At 40.4% G+C, this 25834-nt stretch overlaps 1 protein-coding gene across 1 annotated transcript in view; it reads left to right on the top strand.

The window, feature by feature from the left end:
* Positions 1–21748: 21748 nt before the first annotated feature.
* The window catches only part of RTN1 (reticulon 1), a 244004-nt gene continuing 239918 nt past the window's right edge, over positions 21749–25834 (top strand). Inside the window, exon 1 of the mRNA XM_070797684.1 lies at positions 21749–22178. Coding sequence (XP_070653785.1) covers positions 21938–22178 — 241 coding nt within the window. The 5' untranslated portion in view covers positions 21749–21937. The remainder of the gene's footprint in view (positions 22179–25834) is intronic.

The raw sequence follows: 25834 nt of genomic DNA, 5'->3' as shown, positions 1-25834 counted from the left end.
GAAGAAAAGGAAATGGATAATAAGGAGGAAATTAATAGTCTTTATTTCAAGAGGGTCTTTGAAAGCTCAATAGGTTTTTGAGGAGATTATCTTAAATATACTCATCACTGTTTGAAAGTGGAATAAGACATCTTTAGGGTTATATCTGCATGCGAGGTCGCTTCAGTCATCTCCAACTCTTTGTGACCCTATGCACTGGAGCCCACCAGGCTTCCCTGGAGGTCCATGGGATTCTCTGGGCCAGAATACTGGAGTGGGTTGCCATGCCCTTCTCCAGGGGATCTTCCTGATCCAGGGATCGAACCTGTGTCTCTTGTGTCTCCTGCATTGGCAGGTGGGTTCTTTACCACTAGTGCCAGCTGGGAAGCCCAGGGTTATATCTACTTTGATAGAATTAACCAGTAAATTTGTTAATTTACTGGCAAATCTACTGACGTTTAATGTTTCAGAAGACAGAGATGCAAACGGGTTATGTGACCCTAGAATTATAACAGTATGGAGAGCTGGAACTATGGTTGTGTAACACTCAGAGAGGCTTCTGCCACAGTAGAAAGGTCCCCTCGATCTAGGTTTATAACCAGATCACTTGATGTGACTTTTCTTATTCCAGCTTCCCAATCTTGTATTCTTATGTGCACATATTTAAATGCCTAGTTATTTGAGTTGTTGTGTGTTCAAGAAATGCATTAAATCCAAAATTTCTCTAAATGTGGACTAATTTCTAGATTTAAAATGGGCTAAATGGAGGGAGGACTCTATTTCTCCTTCTTTGGCAAGTTTACTTTTTTACCATTTAATCATTTTGTCTTCCTAAATATCTATAAATATCCAGAAGGAAAGGACCTATGTTTTGTTGTTTTTGTGTTTGCCAGACGCAACTTTAGTAGAGTATTTGAATAAGCAGATGTTTGATATTTTTAACTAAAATGCTACTGCTGCTCTAAGGCTATGAAATCTAAGGCAAATATCCAAGGATCAAGATTACAGAAATACAAAAAACTCAAAGCCATACTCTTCCTGCTTTTCTTCAAAAAATAGTTTGCCTACTTTCTCAAGATACTTTCTAACAGTTGAAATAAAAATTTTCTCATCCTCCCTCCCACAATCATAGTCTTAACTTCTGATCCAACAAAAAGCATCACTGTTTCTAGAAAATTCTTTAAATTGTGTGGAGACTTGAAGCCTGATGATAAGTAAATGGGTTTCCAGCTGAGGTTTTATGGCACCTTGGAGTGACTTCAATAATCTAAACAGTTACAGCAAAAATCTCAAAATGAATTTACTTTAATTTAATAAATGAATGCATTAGTAGACAGTTTAGGTTTGTCTAAGAAAGGGCTTCCCTGGTGGCTCAGAGGTTAAAGCGTCTGCCTGGAATGCGGGAGACCTGGCTTCGATCCCTGTGTCGGAAAGATCCCCTGGAGAAGGAAATGGCACCCCACTCCAGTACTCTTGCCTGGAGAATCCCATGGAGGGAGGAGCCTGGTCGGCTACAGTCCATGGGGTCGCAAAGAGTCGGACACGACTGAGCGACTTCACTCACTCACTCACTCAAGAAAGGGAAGGAGAGAGGTACCAGCCAGGGGAAATAAAATGTCAAGCAATCAAATAAATGGGAAGGAAACACCATGTCAGATGGAGTCCTACTGTAGTTTTGCCCACTAGACTGGGTGGCTGTAAGGGGACAGGGTCTCTCTCGGTCTTCTCCTGCCTTCAGGTCTCAGGAGCACACTTACCACACAGTGGTTACTCAACATGTGTGTTGTGAAATGAAGAACAGTTAAGACTCCTTCTTATTACAGTGGCCCCAGGAAATAATTCCTGAAATGCTGCCAATATTCTTTTACTAACCAAATTGGTTTAGTTAAAATGATATCTGAATAAAAATGATGACTTTAAAGGAATCATAGTTGCTTTTCCCACATCAAACTTTTTAGCAAGTGTAATCATGGTTGCAATTCTCATTTAGAACTATTTCAGCAGCCACTTGATCAGATTCAATGGGAAAACACATGAGAAAAGATTTAAGCCCCTTATGAAGCTGTAGGTCAGCAAATGGGGAAGAGAGGATAAATGAAATGATTGCAGATGATGTCTTCAGTTGTATGCATTGCCCCTTCCCCTTGTTCAGTCACTCAGTTGTGTCGGACTCTTTGTGACACAGCACGCCAGGGTTCCCTGTCCTTCACTATCTCCCAGCATTTGCTCAAACTCATGTCCATTGAGTCAATGATGCCATCCAACCATCTCATCCTCTGTTTCCCCCTTCTCCTCCTGCCTTCAGTGTTTTCTAGCATCAGGGTCTTTTCCAATGATTCCGCTCTTCGCATCAGGTGGCCAAAGTACTGGAGCTTTAGCTTCAGCATCAGTCCTTCCAAAAGCTTTAGTTTTTCACTTTTGTTTCTTCCATATTCAGCTGAAGTGATTATTGAATTTATCTGCCAAATCTTGTTTTGAATACCTCAATTTTTTCAGTTGCCATAAAGAATTTTCCTAATGGATATTCCGTTTAAAGAAAAAAAGCTTATTTTTTTTAAGGCTTTAAAAAATATTCTCAGATTTTGTTACTAATTTTCTTCCCTTAGGTTTTATTTCCTATTTCAATTTAAATGAGTTGATAATCATTATGAATGTTATTAGAGCCATAAATGTGGTCATGTGGGCCAAAGTCACTTCAGTTGTGTCCTACTTTTTGTGACCCTTTGGACTGTAGCCCACCAGGCTCCTCCATCCATGGAATTCTCCAGGACAGAATACTGGAGTATGTTGCCATACCTTCCTCCAGGGGAATCTTCCTGACCCAGGGATTGAACCCATGCCTCTTATGTCTTTTATATTGCTGGCAGATTCTTAATGCTGAGCCACTAGGGAAGCCCCAGAGCCATAAAAACAGAGGCTCAAACGAGAGCTAGGCCGGACATTGATGGGCACTGTTGATGAGTAACTGACAGTTATTTCAAATCACAAGTTTCTCGTGTTTTTTTTTTTTTTTTTGTAATAATAATACACAGGATTAATTTGTAGAATTTCCCTGTTTTCTAGAATATCAATGCATGTTTATTAGAGAGAGATTTTAATTTAGAACTTTACCACAAAAATATCCTAATTAGAACAGCTATATTCAAACATTTTTGTCTCGTTTATACTGTTAGAAATTACTGAGGACCCCAAAGAACTTTGGACTTCCCTAGCGGCTCAGATGGTAAAGAATCTGCCTGCAATGCAGGAGACCTGGGTTTGATCCCTGGGTCGGGAAGATCCCCTGGAGAAGGAAATGGCAACCCATTCCAGTATTCTTGCCTGGGAAATCCCATGAACAGAGGAGACTGATGGGCTACAGTCCATGGAGTTGGACACAACTGTGTGACTAACACACTTTCCGAAGAACTTTTGTTTATGTGCGTTATATCAGTTAATATTTACCATTTAATTCAAAATTACAACTCAGAAATTTAAAACACGTTTATTTATTTTAAAAACACAGTTCATGGTAACATAAACATACATTTATGAAATATGATGGTATTTTCTGAAAAAAATCTTTAGTGAGAAACAAAGCATTGTTTTACATTAAAAAAAAGTTATTCAGTGTCTGACACAAGGGAGGATATTTGGATTCTCGTATCTGCTTTTGCAGTTAGTCTGTTACAGAATCTCAGATCATGTAGCTTCTCATTCTCCACAAGAGAATGAGAGTGAAACAACTTAATATTGTTATCAGTTCAGTTTTGACCTCACAAACCCCAAGCATTATTGGCTACACATTGAGAACCACTGGTTTAGAACAATATTTGGCCCATGAATAGAAAAGGTATAATATCCATGGCTGAAAGTAAATAAATGTACAATTCTAAACCTAGATGCTACTCCATTAGTTATTGGGAAACAATCTTAAAATACATTTTAAAATAATTTCTTTGCTATTTAAGTTGCAGAGTTAGAAATTAGTTTTTCTTTATTTTTATATTATTTGTTAGATTATAGTGTTCATTTGTTTACCAGTTGTTATGAGGAGAGGTAAGGGGTAGACTCTAGACACCAGTCTTAGAACATGGATGAGATCATTTCTTTGCTACTCCATTCTCTCTCTCCTTTGAGTGAGTGAGTGAAAGTTGCTCAGTCATGTCCGACTCTTTTTGACGCCATAGACTATACAGTTCATTAAATTCTCCAGGCCAAAATACTGGAGTGGATAGCCGTTCCCTTCTCCAGGGGATCTTCCCAACCCAAGGATCGAACCCAGGTCTCCCGCATTGCAGGCAGATTCTTTACCAGCTGAGCCACCAGGGAAGCCCATTTTCTCCTTTTAAAATGATAATAAATCAGGTTTCTGGGGATTTTAGAAGGCATTTCTTTCATACTGTTTTCTTTTCTCCTGAGTTTGCAAAACTAAAATTGCATCAGCCGAATAGTTACTACTATAAGATGTTATAAGGGAGTGTGGTTTTTTTTTGAGGGTTAAATTCTGAAAAATTCCACATAAGTGTTTAACATTGTTGAGTGCCAATAATAAAAGGATAGATATACACATTGAGCAGAACTTTAAAAAATAGTCTTCAGAAGTTGCCGTTTGTGATATTACAACCAGTTTGTGATATTTCAACCAGTTACCACTGTCATATTGCCTAATGGAGTCAGCTTAAGATTTTGAATTCTAACTTCAGAATTGACTTTGTGAGTTTGGGCCAGTTACTTCACTCCTCTAGGTCTCTAAAGCCTTAGTGTCCTCATTTGTGACATGGAAATAATAGTGCCTGCACTGCAGAATTCTAAGAATTAGAGGGTGTGTGTGTGAAGTCAGAGAGCTTACAGTTATGACTATAAGGATTAAACTCCTATCTCACAGTTTGGGACTGATTTCGATGGACAGCCATGTTGAATTCCATGTGATAACAGGTGGGGGCAGTGGTAAACTTCATGAGTTGGGAGGCTTTGGTAAACCTTAGCTGAGATGAACTGCAAAGACCCTCTTGAAAGAACATCAAACCAAATGCAAGCAAGATGCAACAATCACATAAGAGAAGTATGCAAATCAGTTACAAAGAAGCCAGAAAGCAGGGTGAATCTAGGGAAGAGAGCAACAGAGTAAGCTGCCACATCATCAGAGAGAAGAGTCAGGTCAAGGCCTGGAACTATGAACAAGTAAGGATCTAGAGAGGGTGCAAATAATCTTGAGAGATAAATGTCAGGTCCTGATAGAGATTAATGAGGGATGAAACCCTTTCAGGTGATGGCCTGGGCAAGTCACACAGCCCAAGTTTGATCTGAAGGACAACGTGCCCCAATGTTGCCATAGAGGAGGGGCAGATGGGGGCTTTCATCATGCTTTGAAACAGGTACCAGGTGGACCTGGCCTGGGTGAAGCCTCTCTTCCCCCTTCATTTTATAACAGAAGTGCTCTTTCATGTGGAGAGCTCATTCCATATAGAAAAAAGGCTGATTCCACCTAGGGTGATCAGTCTTCCAGGTTTGCCTGAAACTGAGGGGCTTCCCTCGAGCACAGACCCTCAGCTTTAAAACTGGAAGGATTCCAGGCAAACTGGGACAAGCTGGTCATGCTACCCTGCAGTATAACCAACCCTCATTCTAAAGGGCTTCCCTGGTGGCTCAGCTGGTAAAGAATCTGCCTGCCATGCGGCGGACCTGGGTTTGATCCCTGGGTTGGGAAGATCCCCTGGAGAAAGGAAAGGCTACCCACTTCAGTATTCTGGCTTGGAGAGTTCCATGGACTATATAGTCCTTGGGGTCGCAAGGAGTCGGACATGACTGAGCAACTTTCACTTTCACTTTCATCCTAAAGGATCTCACTTATCACCCCAAGTCTAGGCAATGGAAGTCCTCTCCAGGGCATTCTCCTCAGAGTTATCAGCAAAGAAGGTTCTATTGCTCCTGGCTGAACTAGATAGTCCAGCGGGATGGATATTATGTTCTGCCAATGGTCATTTCACCCACTACAGGGAGAATTCCTGTCTAAGAGATAAAAATGAATCTTGATCCCTGATTGTCACCTCAACCAGTGAGCCTGAACTTACAAATTCTCTCTTCTGCACCAGGAGAGACTTAGAACCTGTGAATGGATCTTTGTCTTAATTTTTGGACAACTGGATGTTCTTGGTTGGAATAACCTGGTTTTATCCTTATTGGAAACATGGCCCTCTTCCAAATAATACTTTCAGGATTTCTGTCCTTTGGTTGTTAAGGGCTTCCTATCCCATATCATGTAACTTTGGGTGGTTGGAAGGGCAAAGGATGGGAGTGGTAAATTTGTGGAATAAATTTGTGAAAATGCTGAGTCAGGGCTGAGTTAGGAAAGATGATTCTATAGCTATAATTTTCGAGTTTTAGTGAATATAAGAATAATTTGAGCTGCTTATTTAAATTGCATATTCCTGAGCCTATTTTCAGTGAATCTAACTCAGTAGGTCTGGGGTAGGGCCCAGGAGTAAGCCTATTAAACAATAATGTCAAGTGATTCTGATATAGCTGGTATCTAGAACATACTTTGAGAATTATTCCTCCATAGTTTATTCAGAACAATATGCTTGAGGTCAGGGGAAGGACCTTGATATTCTGGGTATACTAGAATAGATGCAAGGTGGACCATCTTTCTGGTTTGTAAATGTCTTTTGGGCCTTTAATGATGCTTGGCTTATTTTTCTTAAGCAGTTCAGTAAGCTTGGAAGTCAGGATGAAGAAATATGGCAGGAAGTATATTTATATATCCCTCCCACGTCTCTCCTGTAATATTCCGCAAACCCCAGAAGTACTACTGATTGTTGGAGCTTGGTGGCCTGCCCCCTGCCATGGAATGTTTTAAGGGAAGATGATTCCAGAGAACTGACCTTTATATCTCATATTTGGGCTGATATAGCTCATCAAAGAGCCAGTGTTGCCAGCAGCAATTTCATGTCATATGAGAGAATGGGCCAGAACTCCCTGGAGTTGTGAAAAAAAAAAAAAATCATCCAGAATATGATTACACTTCAATTCAGCATTAAAGAGTGATGTTCCTCAATTGGAGCACTGCCACAGACTGGCTGGGAGGAAGTCTCAGAATACCTGAATTTGTATTCTCAGAGAGATGAACACTCCCATAAGAAGTGGGGCTCCCAGAACCAGGATGGTAGCTTCCATGGTACTCTAAGTGTACTGGAACTTCTGATACTTCCTGCATATCTCAGGAACATTTTCCTTGGCTGCTGGCTTTTGGACAGAGTCCAGAAAAACCACAGACCTTGTTAAGGGAGCAAAATGCCAGCTATGAGGCAGACCACAAATTATGAGACCTAAAGGGAAAAAACGGGATATATATTACACTCAGGTTTATAGTCTTTTAGAGAAACAGAGTACTTATCATGAGTAGATAGTTCTCTAGGTGGGCTCTTGTGGTTTCAATTCCAGTGGGGGTGTTGAAGTCTGCTGCAGTGTTCGGTTCCTGGGAATGTCATTCTCATAGAACGCCGTGGGCATGGAACTCCATGGAATGCTTTAAGTATGGGGAAACATTGGGTAGAAGTAGATGTGGTCCTTAGTTATCAGTCAAAGTGTATAGTTCCCAAAGCTTCTTAGGTTGGTAGAAGTTGTTGAACTGTAGAATGCTCAAGGCAGGTTCTAGGATTGCTCCCTGAAGAAATTCATCCTTTGTTAGGTGGCTCATTGCATCAGAGCTGGATTTTTCCATTCCCTTTCTCCAGTGCTCTGTGTGCTTAGTCACTCAGTCATGTCCAAATCTTTGCTACCCCATGGACTATAGCCTGCTAGGCTCCTCTGTCCATGGGGATTCTCCAGGCAAGAATACTGGAGTGGGTTGCCATGCCCCACTTTTCTCCAGTGGGGGCTTGTACATGGCATAGAGATTTGTCTGCCCAATTCAAAGAGGAAGTAAAAAGCTAGAGTCAGTTTAGCCTAAGTGTATCAGTTTAAGATAGTGCCTGAGAAGGCCACCAAGTTTGAGAAAAATTATAGTCACACCTGAGCTGGTATTTAAGGGGCACTGAATGAGCTTTAGTCAGTAGGCACAGTAATCTGGACAGAATCACAACTATATCCTATTACGTAGCCCAAAAGGACTAACTATTCAGACATTCCTTAAACGCATTGTCTAGAGTGGCTTTATTCCAATCCAGACCGAGTGAGCTAGTTGAAATGAGTAACACAATATATAGGAAGAAGTTCATTTTTGCAGAACCAAAATAACTTTTAGTCAAATGTATCAGTCTTTACAATGTACTTTCCTAGGAGAACTCCTGGCAGTGGGTCCAGCTGGTCTACCCACCACTACTGTTTCTTAGCATTTTGTAACCAAGCAGGGGCATCATTGCCTCTGGCTCTGCATCCATTGCTTTTTATGGTGTTTCTTCAGTTTGCAATTATTTCACTTTTTTCTTCATGTCAGAGCACCTACTTAAAATCTTGCTCTGTTTGTGCTATGTATATGTCCTTCTCAAGAGCAGTGTTAAATATCCTTCATTTCTGGGTAGTTTTCAGCAGCTCAACTTTCTACAACTGTGTGAAAATGTATCCCATTAGTGGTAGCTGGAATGTGTGTATTGTCAACTAGGCTTTAGGTAAACCACTATTTATAAAGGAATCAAAGTAGTCTTGGGGTTTCACAGGTGGCACTAGTGGAAAAGAAAGTGAAAAGTGAAAGTGGTAAAGAACCCGCCTTCTAATGCAGGTTAGACATAAGAGATGCAGGTTCGATCGCTTGGTTGGGAAGAGCCCCTGCAGAAGGGTATGGCAACCCACTCCAGTATTCTTGCCTGGAGAATGCCATGGACAGAGGAGCCTGACAGGCTACAGTCCACAGGGTCGCACAGAGTCGGACATGACTGAAGTGACTTAGCACGCAGGCAAAGTAGTCTTAAAGAGACACTAAAAGCTTTCCCTTTAGAATAATTTAGAACAATTTACTGAGTGCTGACAATACAATATCAGGCATTGTGCTGAATATAAAACAATAGTATTTATTTTAAAAGTCATTACGCATTAGGCACTATGCTAAGCCCTTTGTATTTCTTAAGGATTTTATTTATTTATGGCCACTCTGGGTCTTTGTTGCTTTGTGAGGGCTTTCCTCTAGTTACAGCGAGCAGGGGCTCCTCTTCCTTGCAGTGGGTGGGCTTCTCATTGCAGTGGCTTCTCTTGCTGCAGAGCACAGGCTCTAGGCGGTTGGGCTTCCGTGGGCTTCACTTGGGCTCAGTAGGTGCAGCTCATAGGCTCTAGAGCACGGGCTTTGTTGCCCCGTGGCATGTGGAATCTTCCCAGACCTGGGATTGAACCCATGTCCCCTGCATTGGCAGGCAGATTCTTGTCCACTGGGGCACCAGAGAATTCTTTAAGTCCTTTATATTATCATGCCTTTACAACAGTCCTGTGGAAGACATACTATCTTTCCGATTTTCCAGATGAGGAACCTGAGGCATGGAGAGTAGCTTACCTAAGGTCTCAGAATTAGCCCATGACAGAGCTGGTATCCAAGCAGCATGACACAGAGCTCATGCTCTTAACCCTACATGTATGACCCACCTCATGCAACCTTCACCATAGTCTTATGTGTCTACATGATGATTGCACTTGTATTAGTATCACAGATAACAGAAACTGAGGCTTGGGGGGAGTTATTTCCCTCAGTTGAATAGCTCAGAGAGTCATAATTTGGACCCAGGAAGTCTGATACCACAATGCCCTTCTGTTCTTTCTTACTATACTATACTGTTGGTTAGTTATGCAGTAGATAATCAAATTCTGCCTGACTTCAGAATCCCTAACCAATCCAGTCTGGAAAGTCAGTCTCAGGTGGTTTTCTTTGTTTGCTCATCTGTTTGTTTTGGATAGATGTGTACTGAGTGGAATAACTATTGTGGACATTTAACATTTAACTCCACTGGAGTTATTGAAGAACTTTTAGAAACAGAACACCTTAAAACACTTTGATGAAAATTCAAGTTGATTATTCATTTGACAGTATTGCCTTCCAGAGAGAGAGCATATTAGAATGCCTTTGATAAAGAGCAGTCAGAAAACTCTTTGATAATTTTGTAATTCTCCGTTTGAAGAATTAGAGTCTAGCAGAGCTGAGAAAAATGTACTATAAAATTATTGAGTTGGCTAGAAAGTACATTCTTCTTTTTCCATAACATCTTACAGGAAAATCAGAATGAATTTTTTGCCAGCCCAGTATAATAGCAGTCAATTAGAAAAGGCAATGCAAATTATAAATATTAAGCTTATAAGCAATCTTTCTTCTGAAATCCTACTGCTGCCACCTTGATGCTTTGCAGATGACTGCCTTACGCTCAACTGTCTGACATGAATCTCCCTCATCTCCAGCTCGAACTTTTCTTCATCTCCGTTGTAGTCTCTTTTTTCTATCTCTGAAAAAGAATTAGGTTTTCTACACTCTAAGTTTAATCCTTACCCTCAAGGGCTTGCTTGTACCTAGTCCTATGGAGGTCCTATGGAGAGACTAGATTGGGCAGGATTTTTTTCTAGGCTAGATGAAAGCTGATAAAAGTCTAGAAGTGAGTGTGAGCTGTGGATGAAGAGGGAGGCCAATGTATCAGAGGTAAGTATCAGGCATCTGCTGCAAGGAGAGCTTTCCAAGCTCCAGAGCAGCAGTGTCCAAGGAAGGCAGGAACAGACCAGAAGGTGATGTTGTTGTGTGTCCAGATAAAATGAATTAGTATTAATACATAGGCAAAGACAAAGAGAGGGGGTGGGTAATTGCTTCTTTGGGGCAATAGGTATAGGGGGCAAGGAGAACCAGGTGCTGATTCTGTCTTCATCCACTGGCTTGATCAATTATTTCTTGTCCTTTTTGAATCTACAGTCCTCCCCTCTCCATTGCATTCTCCCCCTTAGCCTATATGTTTCTCCTGTCTTTTTTCTAAAAGCCCACACTTTCCTTTAATCCTTTTATTTCTTTAAGCAAGTATCACCTTTCTTCCCTATCCCTCCTAGTGGCCAAATTCAATAACCAATTTAGTCATCATTATCATCAGGCTTTTTGTGGGATTAAACATTATTGAAAGTGCCCACACTTGAAATTACCCCCTTGAGTGTCCTGCCTCCCTCTGTCTTCTTTCTTCCTCTCTGAACTCAAATAAATATTTCTTAAGGATGTGCTCTTGGCCAGCTTCTCATATCTCTATATACTGTCTCCCCCGTCTCTTGGCAGATTCATCCAATCTTATAACTTGGATTATTCCCCCTACCTAGATGACTCCTAACTCTCAATCATCAACTTTGATTTCGGCCTCCTTTTCTTTTTTAACCTTTTCATATTCTAGTAGTCAGCTAGATACCTTCACCTAAGTGTCTTATCTATACTTTAGGTTCTGCTTTGCCAAACATTAACTAGTTATTCTTCTACAACCAGCTTTTCTTCCTGTGTTTTAAAATTTCCATTAATGACATTTATGAATTCAGTTCAGTTCAGTCACTCAGTCATGTCCAACTCTTTGCGACCCCATGAATCGCAGCACGCCAGGCCTCCCTGTCCATCACCAACTCCCGGAGTTCACTCAGACTCACGTCCATCAAGTCAGTGATGCCTTCCAGCCATCTCATCCTCTGTCGTCCCCTTCTCCTCCTGCCCCCAATCCCTTCCTGCATCAGAGTCTTTTCCAATGAGTTAACTCTTCGCATCAGGTGGCCAAAGTATTGGAGTTTCAGCTTTAGCATCAGTCCTTCCAAAGAAATCCCAGGACTGATCTCCTTCAGAATGAATTGGTTGGATCTCCTTGCAGTCCAAGGGACTCTCAAGAGTCTTCTCCAACACCACAGTTCAAAAGCATCAATTCTTCGGCGTTCAGCCTTCCTCACAGTCCAACTCTCACATCCATACATGACCACTGGAAAAACCATAGCCTTGACTAGATGGACCTTTGTTGGCAAAGTAATGTCTCTGCTTTTGAATATGGTATCTAGGTTGGTCATAACTTTTCTTCCAAGGAGTAAGCATCTTTTAATTTCATGGCTGCAATCACCATCTGCAGCGATTTTGGAGCCCAAAAAATTAAAGTCTGACACTGTTTCCACTCTTTCCCCATCTATTTCCCATGAAGTGATGGGACCAGATGCCATGATCTTCGTTTTCTGAATGTTGAGTTTTAAGCCAACTTTTTCACTCTCCTCTTTCACTCTCATCAAGAGGATTTTTAGTTCGTCTTCACTTTCTGCCATAAGGGTGGTGTCATCTGCAGATCTGAGGTTATTGATATTTCTCCCGGCAATCTTGATTCCAGCTTGTGCTTCTTCCAGCCCAGCGTTTCTCATGATGTACTCTGCATATAAGTTAAATAAGCAGGGTGACAGTATACAGCCTTGACATACTCCTTTTCCTATTTGGAAGCAGTCTGTTGTTCCATGTCCAGTTCTAACTGTTGCTTCCTGACCTGTATACAAATTTCTCAAGAGGCAGGTCAGGTGGTCTGGTATTCCCATCTCTTTCAGAATTTTCCACAGTTTACTGTGAGTTTATGAATTATCTGTCCCCAAATTCTTTGGATCAATTTTTACTCTTCCTGTATTCAGTCAGGTACCAAGTTCAGTTGACTGAAATATTCCTAGTATTTGTCCCCCGCATTTATATTATTATTTCTTCTTTCTCAGTGCCCTGCATCAAAACTTTAATAGCCTGCTATTTGGCCTCTTTACCATTAGTTTTCTTCCTCTCAAATCCATTTTAATTGCTGCTGTCTTTTCCTGAATGACATCTATTTATGTCTCATTAAAACTCTTTTTTAAAAAAAATCCAAAGACTAACCTGGCATCTAGGTCTTTCACAACCTGAGTCCAACCAATTCTTCTATTTTTAATTCCCACTTTACCTACATTTTGGAGAAGGCAATGGCACCCCACTCCAGTACTCTTGCCTGGAAAATCCCATGGACGGAGGGCCTGGTGGGCTGTAGTCCATGGAGTCGGTAAGAGTCGGACACGACTGAGCGACTTCACTTTCACTTTCACTTTACCTATATTTAACTCTAGAAAAATGTACCTAGTCACTCATCTCTGTAAGTGCTCTATAATTGTACTCTTCCATTCCCTGGCTATTTCTTAGATCAGAATGATCTCTATTCATCAGTCCCCCATGTATAAATCCTACAGTTTCCAAAGCCTTGCTCAAATATCTTGCTTCCCATGAAGCTTTTGAGCTATGAGGGAAGCCCTTGATATCTGCACTTGGCAGTAATTTGCCACATCACTTTATCTGAGCCTTTTCCCTCATGCTTATAATCTTCTACCTCGGATTTTGATTTTTCTTGGACACATCTTATTATCTCCATGATTTGATTGTAAACATCTTGAAAAATTGATTCATCTTTATGTTCTCAAAGTCTCTCTGATGTGAATATTTGAACAGTTTATTAGGACTCACCAAATATCCCCTCTTTATATTTCCCAGTATCCTTTAGACTTGGGGCATATAACCTGTTCTGACCAATATTCTATAAGAAGTTATATGTGAAACTTTCATTATGAGGCATTTTGGAACAGGTGAGAATTCTACACTCTTTCTTCCCTTTTCCCCTTCTATGACAATCTACAGAGCTGTGTGTTCCAAATGGTTTAGTTGTAAGTTGATGGACCATATAAACATTTTCAAATCGCAGAGATAGTTTCTGCTACACTGTCACAGTCTGCAAGGCTTGCTGAGCATGTCCATAATTTGCTGAAATATATTCAGCCCTGGTAAAGTTAAGAATCTTCCTTTGACTCCAAAGGGCCTGCAGTTGCAGTCCTGCGGGCTGTTCTCCCTGGGAAGCATGAAGTGTTGGCGCTTCTCTTCCTCTTATCAAAATCTAAGCTTAACTTAGTAAAGCTGTCTGATAATTCACTGTAAGATAGTAATACTGTGAATACTGAGTTACCTTTTGGGAGGATGCTACCATTTACAGCAGTCCTGATCTTCCAAATTTATAAAATAAGAATGTTGAATTTCCAACACCAATGACAGACTAGAGTAGGAGCAACATTTGTCTGCAAGATATTTCTAGTCTCCAAAGTAAAGTTGTACAGGAAACCTTGATTCTGTTGAAGAATTACATTATTTCAGAGCATCATCTAGATGTTTCTGCAGAGTAATTGATTCTCTATATAAGACAGTTGGCCTATTGCTTTTAAAACAGAGCTAAACCCCTTGACTGATATTCTAGGATGTTAGCCTATTTCAAAGACACAGAGCCCAGTGTTCTCCCTTTTGCTTATATATTCAAGTAAGTGTTTCTTTTTACTGACTGTGTATAGATATCATAAACCATCTCCGCACTAGGGACATCTGTCTGGAAGCTTCTACTATCATCAGGAACTTCACGTAGGTTATTTTCCCAATTATGATGGGCTTATCTTGTTTTATCAGTCTCTTATACCTGTAACAAAAGAGGGCTCAGTGAGATAGATGATCAACAATAGGACAGTTCATAAAGCATACAAGCCACAGAGTTGGCATGGTCCTTTCTGCTCTGCGACAATAGTGGTCAAGCTATTATATTATGGTGTATATGGAATTATAAGTCTAGCCTGGCTCTGACCCTTTTGCCTCAATATTCCCCTTAATCCCCTTGGCACTTTCATGTAAATGTAAGCTTCTTGGCAAGTACTATTTCAGGTTCCCACTTAGAGTGAATTTCTTGACTAGTTCCTAAATTTAATGAATAAACTTTTTTATGGATAAAGAGCTTCAAGAAAGAAAAGAAATAAAACATTTTCTCCTCAGACCAGGGTAACTCCAAAGAATCCCCAGGACTGGGATTTCCTAACATATCTTTCAGGCCCAAAGATGAAGGCATGTCATCTAACAAGACTACAGACCCTTGGAAGATGGGTATGACCCTCTTCCCCAAGAGAGGTTGGGGCCACATGAGTAAAGCCAGAGCCTCTTAAATTGGAACTAATCCAATAAAGTATGAGTCAACTACTAATCTGGGGTTGCAGTGTTTACAGTCTAAAGTTAGAAGAAAATGAGTTTTTGGCTAATGCTCATACTGAGCTGTCCAAGGTTCTGACTTTGGCACAGGACATTCCAACCCTTGGGCCTGATGCTGGTGATTTTGCTTTAAATTCTGAATACTTTGGATGTAGTTTCTTACCACTAATCTTGACTATCTCTCTAGTTTACCTTGAGCTTTATTGATCTAGGCTATTGTTAATAACATACTGCATTGTTGTTGTTGTTTAGTTGCTAAGTTGTGTCCGATTCTTTTGCAACCTCATGGAATGCAGCCCACCAGGCTCCTCTGTCCATGGGATTTCCCAGGCAAGAATAGTGAAGTGGGTTGCCATTTCCTTCTCCAGAGGATCTTACCAACCCAGGGATGGAACTCACATATACTGTATTGGCAGTCAAATTCTTTATCAATGAGCCATCAGGGAAGCCCCACAAACTGAAAAATTGATTATACGTTGTCAGGACTTTTAAGCTGGAAAGCATGAGTTATAGAATAAAAAGACTTAGACTTTAATAACAACTGCATTAGCCATGTGATTTTGAAGGAGCCTCTGAAGATATTTCAGAACCTTGGTATTCTCATCATCCCTGAACAATATAGTATGAAAAATATCTACAACATAAATGACAAAAATACAATGCAAAGAGCATTTTAAAATAGCTGGGAAAAAATACCTGATTGGAAAAGAAAACATGGGGCACAAAAGGCAATTTACAAAATAAGAAAGTCAAATTATCCACAAGATATGTAAAAATTAACTCAAAGTGGACCAAAGACCAGATTATAAGACCTGGAACTATAAAACACTTAGAAAAAAAACATAGCTGTAAAGTTTTTGACCTTGGTTTAGGCAATTGTTTCTTAGATATGACATCAAAATCACAAGTGACAAAAGATAAAATAGATGAATTGAACTTCATAAACAGTTTTGTCCTGCAAAGGACACCATCAAGAAAGTAACAAAGACAATCCATAGAATGAAAGAAAAATATTTGCAAATCATATATCTAATAAAGGACTTTTATCCAGATATTTAAATAAGGTTTACAACTCAATATTAAAAGAAAAATAACCCAATTTTTAAATGGGCACAGGATCTGAATAGACATTTCTCCAAAGAACATATACAAGTGGCTGATAATCACATAAGAAGATGCTGAATACCATTAGCTATCAGGGAAATGCAAACTAAAGCCACAATGTGCTACTACTTACTTCACACCCACTAGGATGGCTGTAATAAAAAAGATAACAATTGTTGGCAAGGATGTGGAGAAATTGAAGCACTCAAACACTGATGATGAGATTTTTAAATGGGGCAGTTCATTTGGAAAACATTATGACAGTTCCTCAAGTAATTAAACACAGAGTTCCCATAAGACCCAGCAATTCTAATGCTAGGTATGTACCAAGATAAAAGAAAGCATACCCACAAAAACTTGTACATAAATATTTATAGAAGAATTATTTATAATAATAAAAAAGTAGAAACAACCTAAATGTCTACCAACAGATGGATGGATGAACAAATTGTGTTATATCCATACAGTGGAGCATTATTCATCAATAAAAAGGAATGGAGTGGGGACTTCCCTGGTGGTGTAGTGGCTGAGACACCATGCTCTCAATGCAGGGGGCCTGGGTTTGATCCCTGGTCAGGGAACTAGATCCCACATCCCACTAAGAGTTCCCATGCAGTAACTAAGACTCGTTACAGTCAAAATAAATAAATAAAATTTTTTAAAAAAGGAATGGGGTACTGATATATGTTATAACATGGATGGACTTTGAAAATCTTATGCTAAGGGAAAGAAGCCAGTCACAGAAGGGTATTATTCCATTTATATGAAGTGTCCTGAATGGGCGAACTTATGGAGTCAGAAAGTAGATGAGTGACTGCCAAGGACTGAACACGAGGTGATGGGGGTAGAGAGTGACTGCTAATGGGTAGGAGGGATTTTTTTTTTTTAAAGTGATGAAACTGTTTTAAAGTTGATTGTGGTGATGATTGCATAACCATATAAAGATACTTAAAATCATTGAAATATATACTTTAAATTGTACTGTATGCAAATTATATCTACAAAAATCTGTTATTTTAAAAAATACAAATTATCAAGAAGCACATGAAAAAACTTTAAATTCACTGGTCATTAAATTTAAAAAATCAGTTAGGAGATATATCTTATCAAATTTTGTAAATTAAAAGCATGTATGTGTGTGTATTAAATGAGCTCTGTTTGTAAACTTCAAAGAAACTATTCAAACAGAATTTACCTTTATCATGTATATATTTGCTTCTCAAGCTCAGAATGTTTAAAAGATGCTTTGTGAGTCCAAAGTATGGAGATTTCTAGTTACGTATCTCCCAATTCATGTTTTTGCCCAAAGAAATTAAAGTCTTTGCACTTTTACTCACATGTGCAAATTAAATAAGAAAAAGGAAACTGGGTTCAGTGAAAAGTAATCAACTCTCTTTTTCCCACCCCTACTGGAGAACATTAGAAGCTAAGTAACAGCAGTCACTCCCCATGGACAGGAGCCTGGTGTGTTTCCAATGTGCTGTGTGACATTTGTGAATGCTATGGTGGTCTTCTGGTGAAAACACAGCTGTCTCAGGCACCAGCCTGTAGCCTCTATAAAATAGTTTCAATATAAACATTCTTTTATCGCAGTAGGAATTGGAGAACTCTTCCTTATCAAATTCAAGAGCTTTTAGACATTGAGGAAGAGTGAAAACCATGTTGCAAATGAATGGAATGCTCCACAGACAAATTAAGCCTTGAAGCAACCCCAGACATCATGATTTCAGAAATCTGAGGCTCTAGTGTGAGTCTCATCTTGAGCCAAATACTTATCTTACTAAGTCGATGGGAGTGTTTCCACAGTTGCATTCTTCTCTCCTAAAAAGATTCCAAAGTAGAGCCTTGGCTTGGGTGCTAACAGCTTTAAAATTAATCAGAGAAGGCAAATACTTGGCATATGCTGCCTTCACTTGCCTGAGTGTAACTATTGCTGACTTTTCTAGACACTCTATTTCACTGACTGTGAATGTGATCTAAGACTCTTTCTCAACACAGTGCCGCAAGCATTCATTACCAATCTATCAATAAGTTCTATTTGCCATTCCTGATGTAAAAAGGCAAATTGAAATATGTGTACGTGCCTACATGTGTGTGTTTTACACAACTACTTAGAAGAACCTTTGAAGTATATTTATCTTCATGTAAGGTTTGCCTCTCAGAATATAGAAACTACTAGTAGAAAGAGATCAATAGTCATTCAATATCATTCTTTATCTAATTTGCTTTGAATGCCTCAAGTGGTTACTGTTGACTCTCTGGTCTTTACAAATATAAATACCCAGGCAGAGCTCTAACCATTATAAGCCATTTTCTAAAAATAATTTGGCATGTGCAATTATATCTTAATAACATGCATTACCTATGTCTACTCATTTACTGCTCCCCCAACTGCAGATGGTGACTGCAGCCATGAAATTAAAAGACGCTTACTCCTTGGAAGGAAAGTTATGACCAACCTAGATAGCATATTCAAAAGCAGAGACATTACTTTGCCAACAAAGGTCCGGCTAGTCAAGGCTATGGTTTTTCCTGTGGTCACGTATGGATGTGAGAGTTGGACTGTGAAGAAGGCTGAGCGCCAAAGAATTGATGCTTTTGAACTGTGGTGTTGGAGAAGACTCTTGAGAGTCCCTTGGACTGCAAGGAGATCCAACCAGTCCATCCTAAAGGAGATCAGTCCTGAATATTCACTGGAAGGACTGATGCTTAAGCTGAAACTCCAATACTTTCGCCACCTGATGTGAAGAGCTGACTCATTTGAAAAGACCCTGATGCAGGGAGGGATTGGGGGCAGGAGGAGAAGGGGACAACAGAGGATAAGATGGCTGGATGGCATTACTGACTTGATGGACGAGAGTCTGAGTGAACTCCAGGAGTTGGTGATGGACAAGGAGGCCTGGAGTGCTGTGATTCATGGGGTCGCAAAGAGTCGGACACGACTCAGTGACTGAACTGAACTGAAACCCTTTGTAGAAGGTGCTATTAAAATATCCAGATTATAGTTGAGGAAACTTAGGTACAGAACAATTAAATTTCATTTTGAGGCTGGAAAGGACTTCATTTGGTTGAAGTGTTACTTGTGATGCTCTTTCTGCATATCCCCACACTCCTTTCCCCATGATATAAGCTTTGGTCTAAGTTAAGAAGCTAGTGTTAAATGCTCTTCACCAGATTCCTTCTTTTGAAACAGTGAACAAAACTTCTCTTCCGAAAAACAATAGCTTAAGACAAAACCTGACAGTTCTTTTGTCTCAACTTTCCTTGCTCTGAATCCTTTAAAAGTGCCAACTCCATTTTCGTCTCAAAAGCATTTTAGAAAAACTCATAACTTGAAGCAACTCTGCAAGCCCTGGAATCCCATTGTTGCCTATGTGTTATGGCCATACATCTTCAAATGAGTCAAGCTTTATTAGTTCACAGGGGTGCAAATGTAAAATAAATGAAACTGATAGACATTGGTAATTTCAAATCATAGTGTAAACTTGCAAATTTCCTCACCCAAATAGATAATTATTTGTCATCCAGAAGTAGAATGTAATGAATAAAGATAGTTGTGAAAATTGCTAAAACTAAACATTGTGAACACCTCTTTTCAGCAGAGCAAAGTAGAATAATTTATCAAAGCAGAATTTCAATTAAATGGTAAATGGAAATGAAATTTCTCAATCAAAATGGATAATTTCAATTTTCTCTAACAATTAGAATCTGAATATACTTTGGCTATTTCTTCCACACATTCTCAATTAGAGTATTGATCAGTATCTGATGAAATATGAAAAAGATTTGGAATCATATCCCCAAACTCCTTATCAATTTAGTTATAAGGAAGTTGTGAGGCTTGCATAGTTTCTTCAGTTTTTTTTAAGTGATGACTCATTAATGTTTGTCAGAGAAACAAAATAACATTCTCCATATAACTCTGTATGTAATTCACTTACCATAAAATTCTCAAATATTCAGTACTTATTGATAACCACTTGATATTAAATCATTAGTTTTCTATATTTTTGGCATGTTGTCAATAATGAAATTGTGAGAAATTTCCATCTGGTATTTCTGATGTTCTAAACAATAGATTTGGGAAAAAAAACTCACAAATGTCTTCTGATTATGTGAAAGGATTAATCTTCATGGAAAGACAGCAGTGTAATAACTTTTCACCTTAAAGATTTCTTAAACAGGCTCATTTTTTCCCCACAAAAAGATTTGGAAAACCCTGATGGTTCAGGATAACCAATTTTTTTTTTGTTTGTTATTGTTGAAGGGGGTAACTTTAAAAAATAGCTTTATTGAGGTAAAATTGACAAACACTGAATCACACATATTTATAGTAAGTGAACTTATGAATTTTGACATATGTACACATCTGTGAAGCTATTACCACAATCAAGCCAATGGACACGTCTATCATAAGTTTTGAAGATAACAATAATGTAAAATATTGGTGATCATCACATCCCCAGGGGTATCTGGCCTTAGAAGGCCATGTATATTCTCTATTGAGTGAACACATTTTCTCTTAATTAGTCACTGAATAGAACAAGGTTGGGCAGAATTCAGGCTTTTAACTTTCAGCATCTTTGAGGAGTATCTGCATGGTGCTGAAGTTGGCCTTGGAATACATGAAAATTGACATATATGAAATCAGCATGTCTATGGTGGCTTAGCAGTTCCACAAGCCTCATGGAAGCTTGCCCCATGCCCGACCTTTTCTAGAGAAGGAGCAGTGCATGGGCTTATTCCTCCACCCTGTGCGTTATTATTTTTTCCAACCACATCATTTCATAGACAGTTTAGGAACCAATAAAGCACAAGTCTTGTTTGAAGAGATGTATCTAAATATAGGAATAATACATTATAAGCCAAGTCACTTCCTTTCTCTGAGTTTCTGTTTATCTGTCAGGTATCTTCCATCTTATCAGAGAGCTGTAAAGGAAAATGGGGGCGAGGGAAGCAGCAGCAAGCTTCCTGGAATGTCCAACTTCTCAAAGAAAGCAGACTGCACAGACAGCTTATAATCTGTATGGCTTTGGCTCAGGGTTTCTGCAAGGAAACATAAGTTGTTTTTGTCCTGCTCATTGCTATCTTATTCGCCCTCAGTGCTGGTAGTAATGAAGTCTGGTAAGCTTTTTTTCGGAAGCTATCCTGATAGCTCTTTCCTGTACTCCACTATTTTTGGTTCTGTTTTGGAAATAGTTTAAGGATGCAACATTTAACCCCAGCGTTGCAGATTCACTCGTCTCCCATCTGTCAACCCTCACTTCCACCCCTCCCCGCCAAGACCAGTCCCCATCCACAGATGATACTGGTCACCCTCAGAACTGTGGCCTTGATGGCTCCAGTTTCCTTTGACTCGGGTCCCAGGACACCAGTCCGGGTTTAACTTTATGAGTTGGGTGGGCAGCTTGCCTAATCAGTCACGTTTCAGCTAGGGGCTGCTTCTACCTGCTCATCCTCTCTGGTTCCTCCCCACCTGAGAGGAAGATTCAAGTGGATTTGGCACATCTCCTAAATCGAGGCCTGCCATTAGCAGGCCGGGGGCTGACGTGTGCAAAGGAAGACTCGGACCTAGCAGGCCTTTTTCACCTGCGTAATAACAGGCTTGGGAGTAGCCAGGCGGCCGTGGCGGCGGCGCCAGGAGTAGGAGGAGGAGCGCGGGCAGAGGCCGCCGCGGGGCCGGGAGGAAGAGGAGGGGGAGGAGGAGGAGGAGCTGAAGCGCCGAGAGCTGTAGGCAGCAGCTCGGCCGGAGTTGCAGCAGCAGCGGCGGCGCTCACACCGCAGCCTCCCCAAGCCCCGAGTCCCGGCGGGGGCAGCAGCAGCGAGCGCCCGCCCGCCCACCCAGTCACTGCACCTCGGCCCCGCCAAGCCGCTGTCGCCGCGCCCGGGGAACTGCCAGCCATGGCCGCGCCGCCGGATCCCCGAGACGAGCTGCTGCCGCTGGCCGGCCCCGGGTCCCAGTGGCTCGGGGACCGGGGGGAGGGGGAGGACGAAGCGGTGACGCCGAAAGGAGCCAAGCCGGAGACGCTGGCGGGGGAGCCGGGACCGGGGTTGGGCGCCGGGGTCGCCGAAGCTGCGCCGCGGGAACTGGGCTCGGGCCCCGCCCGGCCGCCGCCCGTTGCCATGGAAACTGCATCCACAGGTAAGGCGGGCGGGCGCCTCTGCCCCGCAAATGGCGTCAGGAACTCGGGTCCCCTAGCCGGCCCCCTTCTCTGCAACTCACCTAGGAACCTACTTTGCGTTCTCTATCTTCAGTACCAACCTTAATCCGTCCCCGCCCCTCCTCCTTTCGCCACAGGCGCCTGTAAATATTAAATGACTGGTAGGAACAGAAATTTTATTTTTTTCCAAAGGCTCAGAAGAAAACAAAATGCTATTGATCCTTTTATTTCGTTATGATTATTTTTCTGGCTTTCAAAGTTGTCCTCAGAGGCAAACCGCAGCATCCTAGCTGCTGGCGCGCCTGTGTACAAGTTTCTTCCTTGGGACTGGGGGCTGCAGGGCCCGCTTGGCCAGTTGGGACGATTTAGGGGGCGGGGGGCATGTTTGCCTGCAGGGCTCGCGCCCGCGACAGGGGACGACAAAGCGACCGGCAGGCCCGCTGCCCCTAGACCCGGCTCAATCTAGGGCAGAGATGTGACTTTAACTCTCCCTTTCCTTAATCTCCGAGAGTCGCCACACCCTACTTCCTCCCATTTCTCTTCCCTTCCTCTAGCTCACCGCACACTGAACTGAAACGCCTTAGGTGTGTTTAATTCCGGAGGGACTGCGAAGCCAGAAGGTTGGGAGTTGTGGCAGTCCCCCGCCCAGAATCCTTCTTTTTCAGCTCCCCGAAGCTCCCACCTCGAAGGGAGCTTTGGAACTTGGAACCCTAATTTAGAGCGGCCGCTGGCTGCAGGCTAGAGATTGTTGAGTGACGGTGGGTGTAGCTAGGAGGCACAGTTTGCCAGCAGTCTGAAACAGCGAGGGCGTTAGGAAATTGCCCTGGGTTTGTCCTCCCTCCACTTGACTTCACATTCTGAACTGGATCCCATCGGAGACCTGAGATCATGAAGCATCCTGCCCAAAGGATGCCTGAAACGAGCTTTGGAGTGGGACTGCCGGCTTAGGAACTCCGTGTTTTCGAGGAGCGGGGAGGGCGGGGGGAGGGTGCTGTGTTGTGTAGTTCTCCGAGAAAGCTTTGCCGGGTGGAATGAGAGTTGTGTAGTTTTGGAGATGTAGCTCTTGAAGGCCGAGTGCTAGGTGATCCTGGGGGAACGGAATGGGGGCGGGACTGGCATGCTTGTTCTTGGCAGCTGATTTAGGGGAACCCTTTTCTTAAGCCACTGCCTCTCTTAAGGGTCACATGGAGTGCTTTAGGTAGTCTTGATTATGCTTTATACTAAAGATTTGAGCTGAGGAAAGGAGGTTTAGGGAATGTTTTGAATAAAACATTCTGAAGGGAAGAGAAAAAGACCATATACAAACAAAAAAGAAAAAAGACAGACTCAAAAGCAAAAAACCCCGTTTGTCCAGTATTAGTTATTATATGGGGGAGGGGAAGATTTCCGACTAAGATCTCAACTTAATCTAAATGAAAACAAAACTTTGTAATTGCAAAAGAAGATGGCAAAAGCTAATAGAAAAAGGAAGGTACTTTTTGGTTGATTTACCATCAGCATTCTGTGTTGAGAGTAGCTTCTAGTACAGAACCTTTATCCACCGTCATCAAAATAAATCATTTATAAACATTGCCCACCTCTCATTGGTGTTATCAGGGTCAGGTGAACTAAGGAAAGGAAACTTAGCTTCCTCTCAATAACATACTATCCACTAAAATAGTTGCTGTATATAAAATGCTTAGAACAATTGTGACAAAGTAGGCATTTGCAATTTTTAACATTATTACTATTATTTTAGAAATAGTTTGTTAGATATACTAGGGATTTCCTATCCTAGGCAACAAATGTATTAGTAAAATTAAACATAGTGCTGAGTTTGGATGGGAAAAGAATGAAGGGAGGGGGACGAAGCATAAGTTTGCAATTTATACAGAAAATTTAAAGTTTATTATTGCTGCTTGAAGGAATTTGTCATATATTTATTGGTTATTTAGTGTTTTCAGTTTGCATTCAGTATTCAGTATGGACTGTTATAAGAGGCCTAGATGCCAAAAATGATATCTAAATAAATTACTAGATCTTGAAAAAAATTAAACAAAATCTGGGCCGGCTTCCTTATCTGTTATTTTAACAGCTCTATTGCAATAAGTAAAGTTAGCAGGTGCATCCTCAACTTAATCAGGGACAAAATCCAGAGGAAGCCTATTAAGCTCATAATTTTACTTTTTTAAAAGAATGATGCTCTTTTGGACTCAAATCAAACTAAGAAGTAACTTAGAGGTTGAGTGTGATACATTGTAAACAAATTATGTTTCTTTTTCAAATGGAATTCTAAAATGTAAGACAGACATTGATGTTTTAAAACTTTTTTTCTCTGAAAAAACCACTAATCGTGCCATCTGGACAGAAATTCTGTGATTCATTTTTATACATTGATGGTAATTAAAGTTTTTGAAGAAACATTTCTAAAAATATTTCTCTGTGATGTCCTGGAATGAATATATGTTTAAATATCATTAGCATTGCACGATAAAACTCTATCAGTACTGTATTTCCAGGTATTCTCATTGCTTCTGTCCCTTTAGTGGGATGAAAATGTTCTCAACAAAAAGTAACACCTTATTCTAAGGCTACAATTTTTCATGTCTAAAATTGATAATGGGCATATGATATGTCTGTTGCCAAGGGAACATTTAATGCACCATGTGTAGGCTACAACATGTGAGGTTGTTAATCATGAATCAGTGCCATCATCTAGTAACGTTATACAAAGGGTGTTAAGAGCAACTGTTTTGTTTTTTCATGATTAGTTATTTTATTCCTGAAAACTATTCAAAAGGAGCATACAATAACACAAGGATAGAAGAATGGCCCTTTGTTTAAAGGAAGAATTTAAAATAGAACATTTGAACAAAATGCAATGGTAAGATGTTAATTCATTGGCTACTTTAGAAATTAACTCGTTGACTGATTCATGCATGGAAGGCAAAATGAATAAGAGAATTGAGAATGGCCTGGAGAAATCAGCCCAGTGTGATGATTTGCTTTAGTGATATTGACCTATAGATAATTTACCTTACATTTCTAGATGATTGCTGAGTTAGGGGTGACAGGGAGAGAGAGAGAGAGAGGGAGGGAGGAAGAGGGACAGAGAAAGAGAAATTCTCCTAATTTACTTGGACCACAGTACTCATAATTTTCAAATGCTGAATATGATACTCCATTGGAAAAACTATTCTTAATCTATCATGATTTAAATACCTTTCAGAAATGTTTATATATGCTGTATTTATTCTGTTTAATATCATAAATTGTACCACACATATTACCAATCATATTTTAAAATCCACATAGAGGCTAGATTGACTCTTTTCTTGTGGATATGTTTGATAGATGTGTAAGTATTTTTTATTTGGAGTCATTTCCAGCAATCCTCTTCAGAAGGTATAGATTTTAATCTTCTGTTTTCTTTCATCTTTTAAGAAAACTGCAATTCTGTTGAAATGGGAAGGAACATTGCACTTACTTTTACAGTATTTTACAGAACCTTTAAGAAAATAAGAGTTTCTAACGCAATTTATTTCTCTGGGCATAGACTCTGAATATAATCAATGACATTTCTGGCAGTAACTACTGTGCATGTCTTTCATATTGGGAATTCAAATTGGTTAAATTAAAATGTAGAATCACATATACT

Source organism: Bos indicus, chromosome 10 (genome assembly GCF_029378745.1).
Source record: "Bos indicus isolate NIAB-ARS_2022 breed Sahiwal x Tharparkar chromosome 10, NIAB-ARS_B.indTharparkar_mat_pri_1.0, whole genome shotgun sequence".
Lineage (NCBI taxonomy): Eukaryota > Metazoa > Chordata > Mammalia > Artiodactyla > Bovidae > Bos > Bos indicus.
Note: the sequence above shows the minus strand (reverse complement) of the source record. Positions and strands in the feature narration are given on the sequence as shown.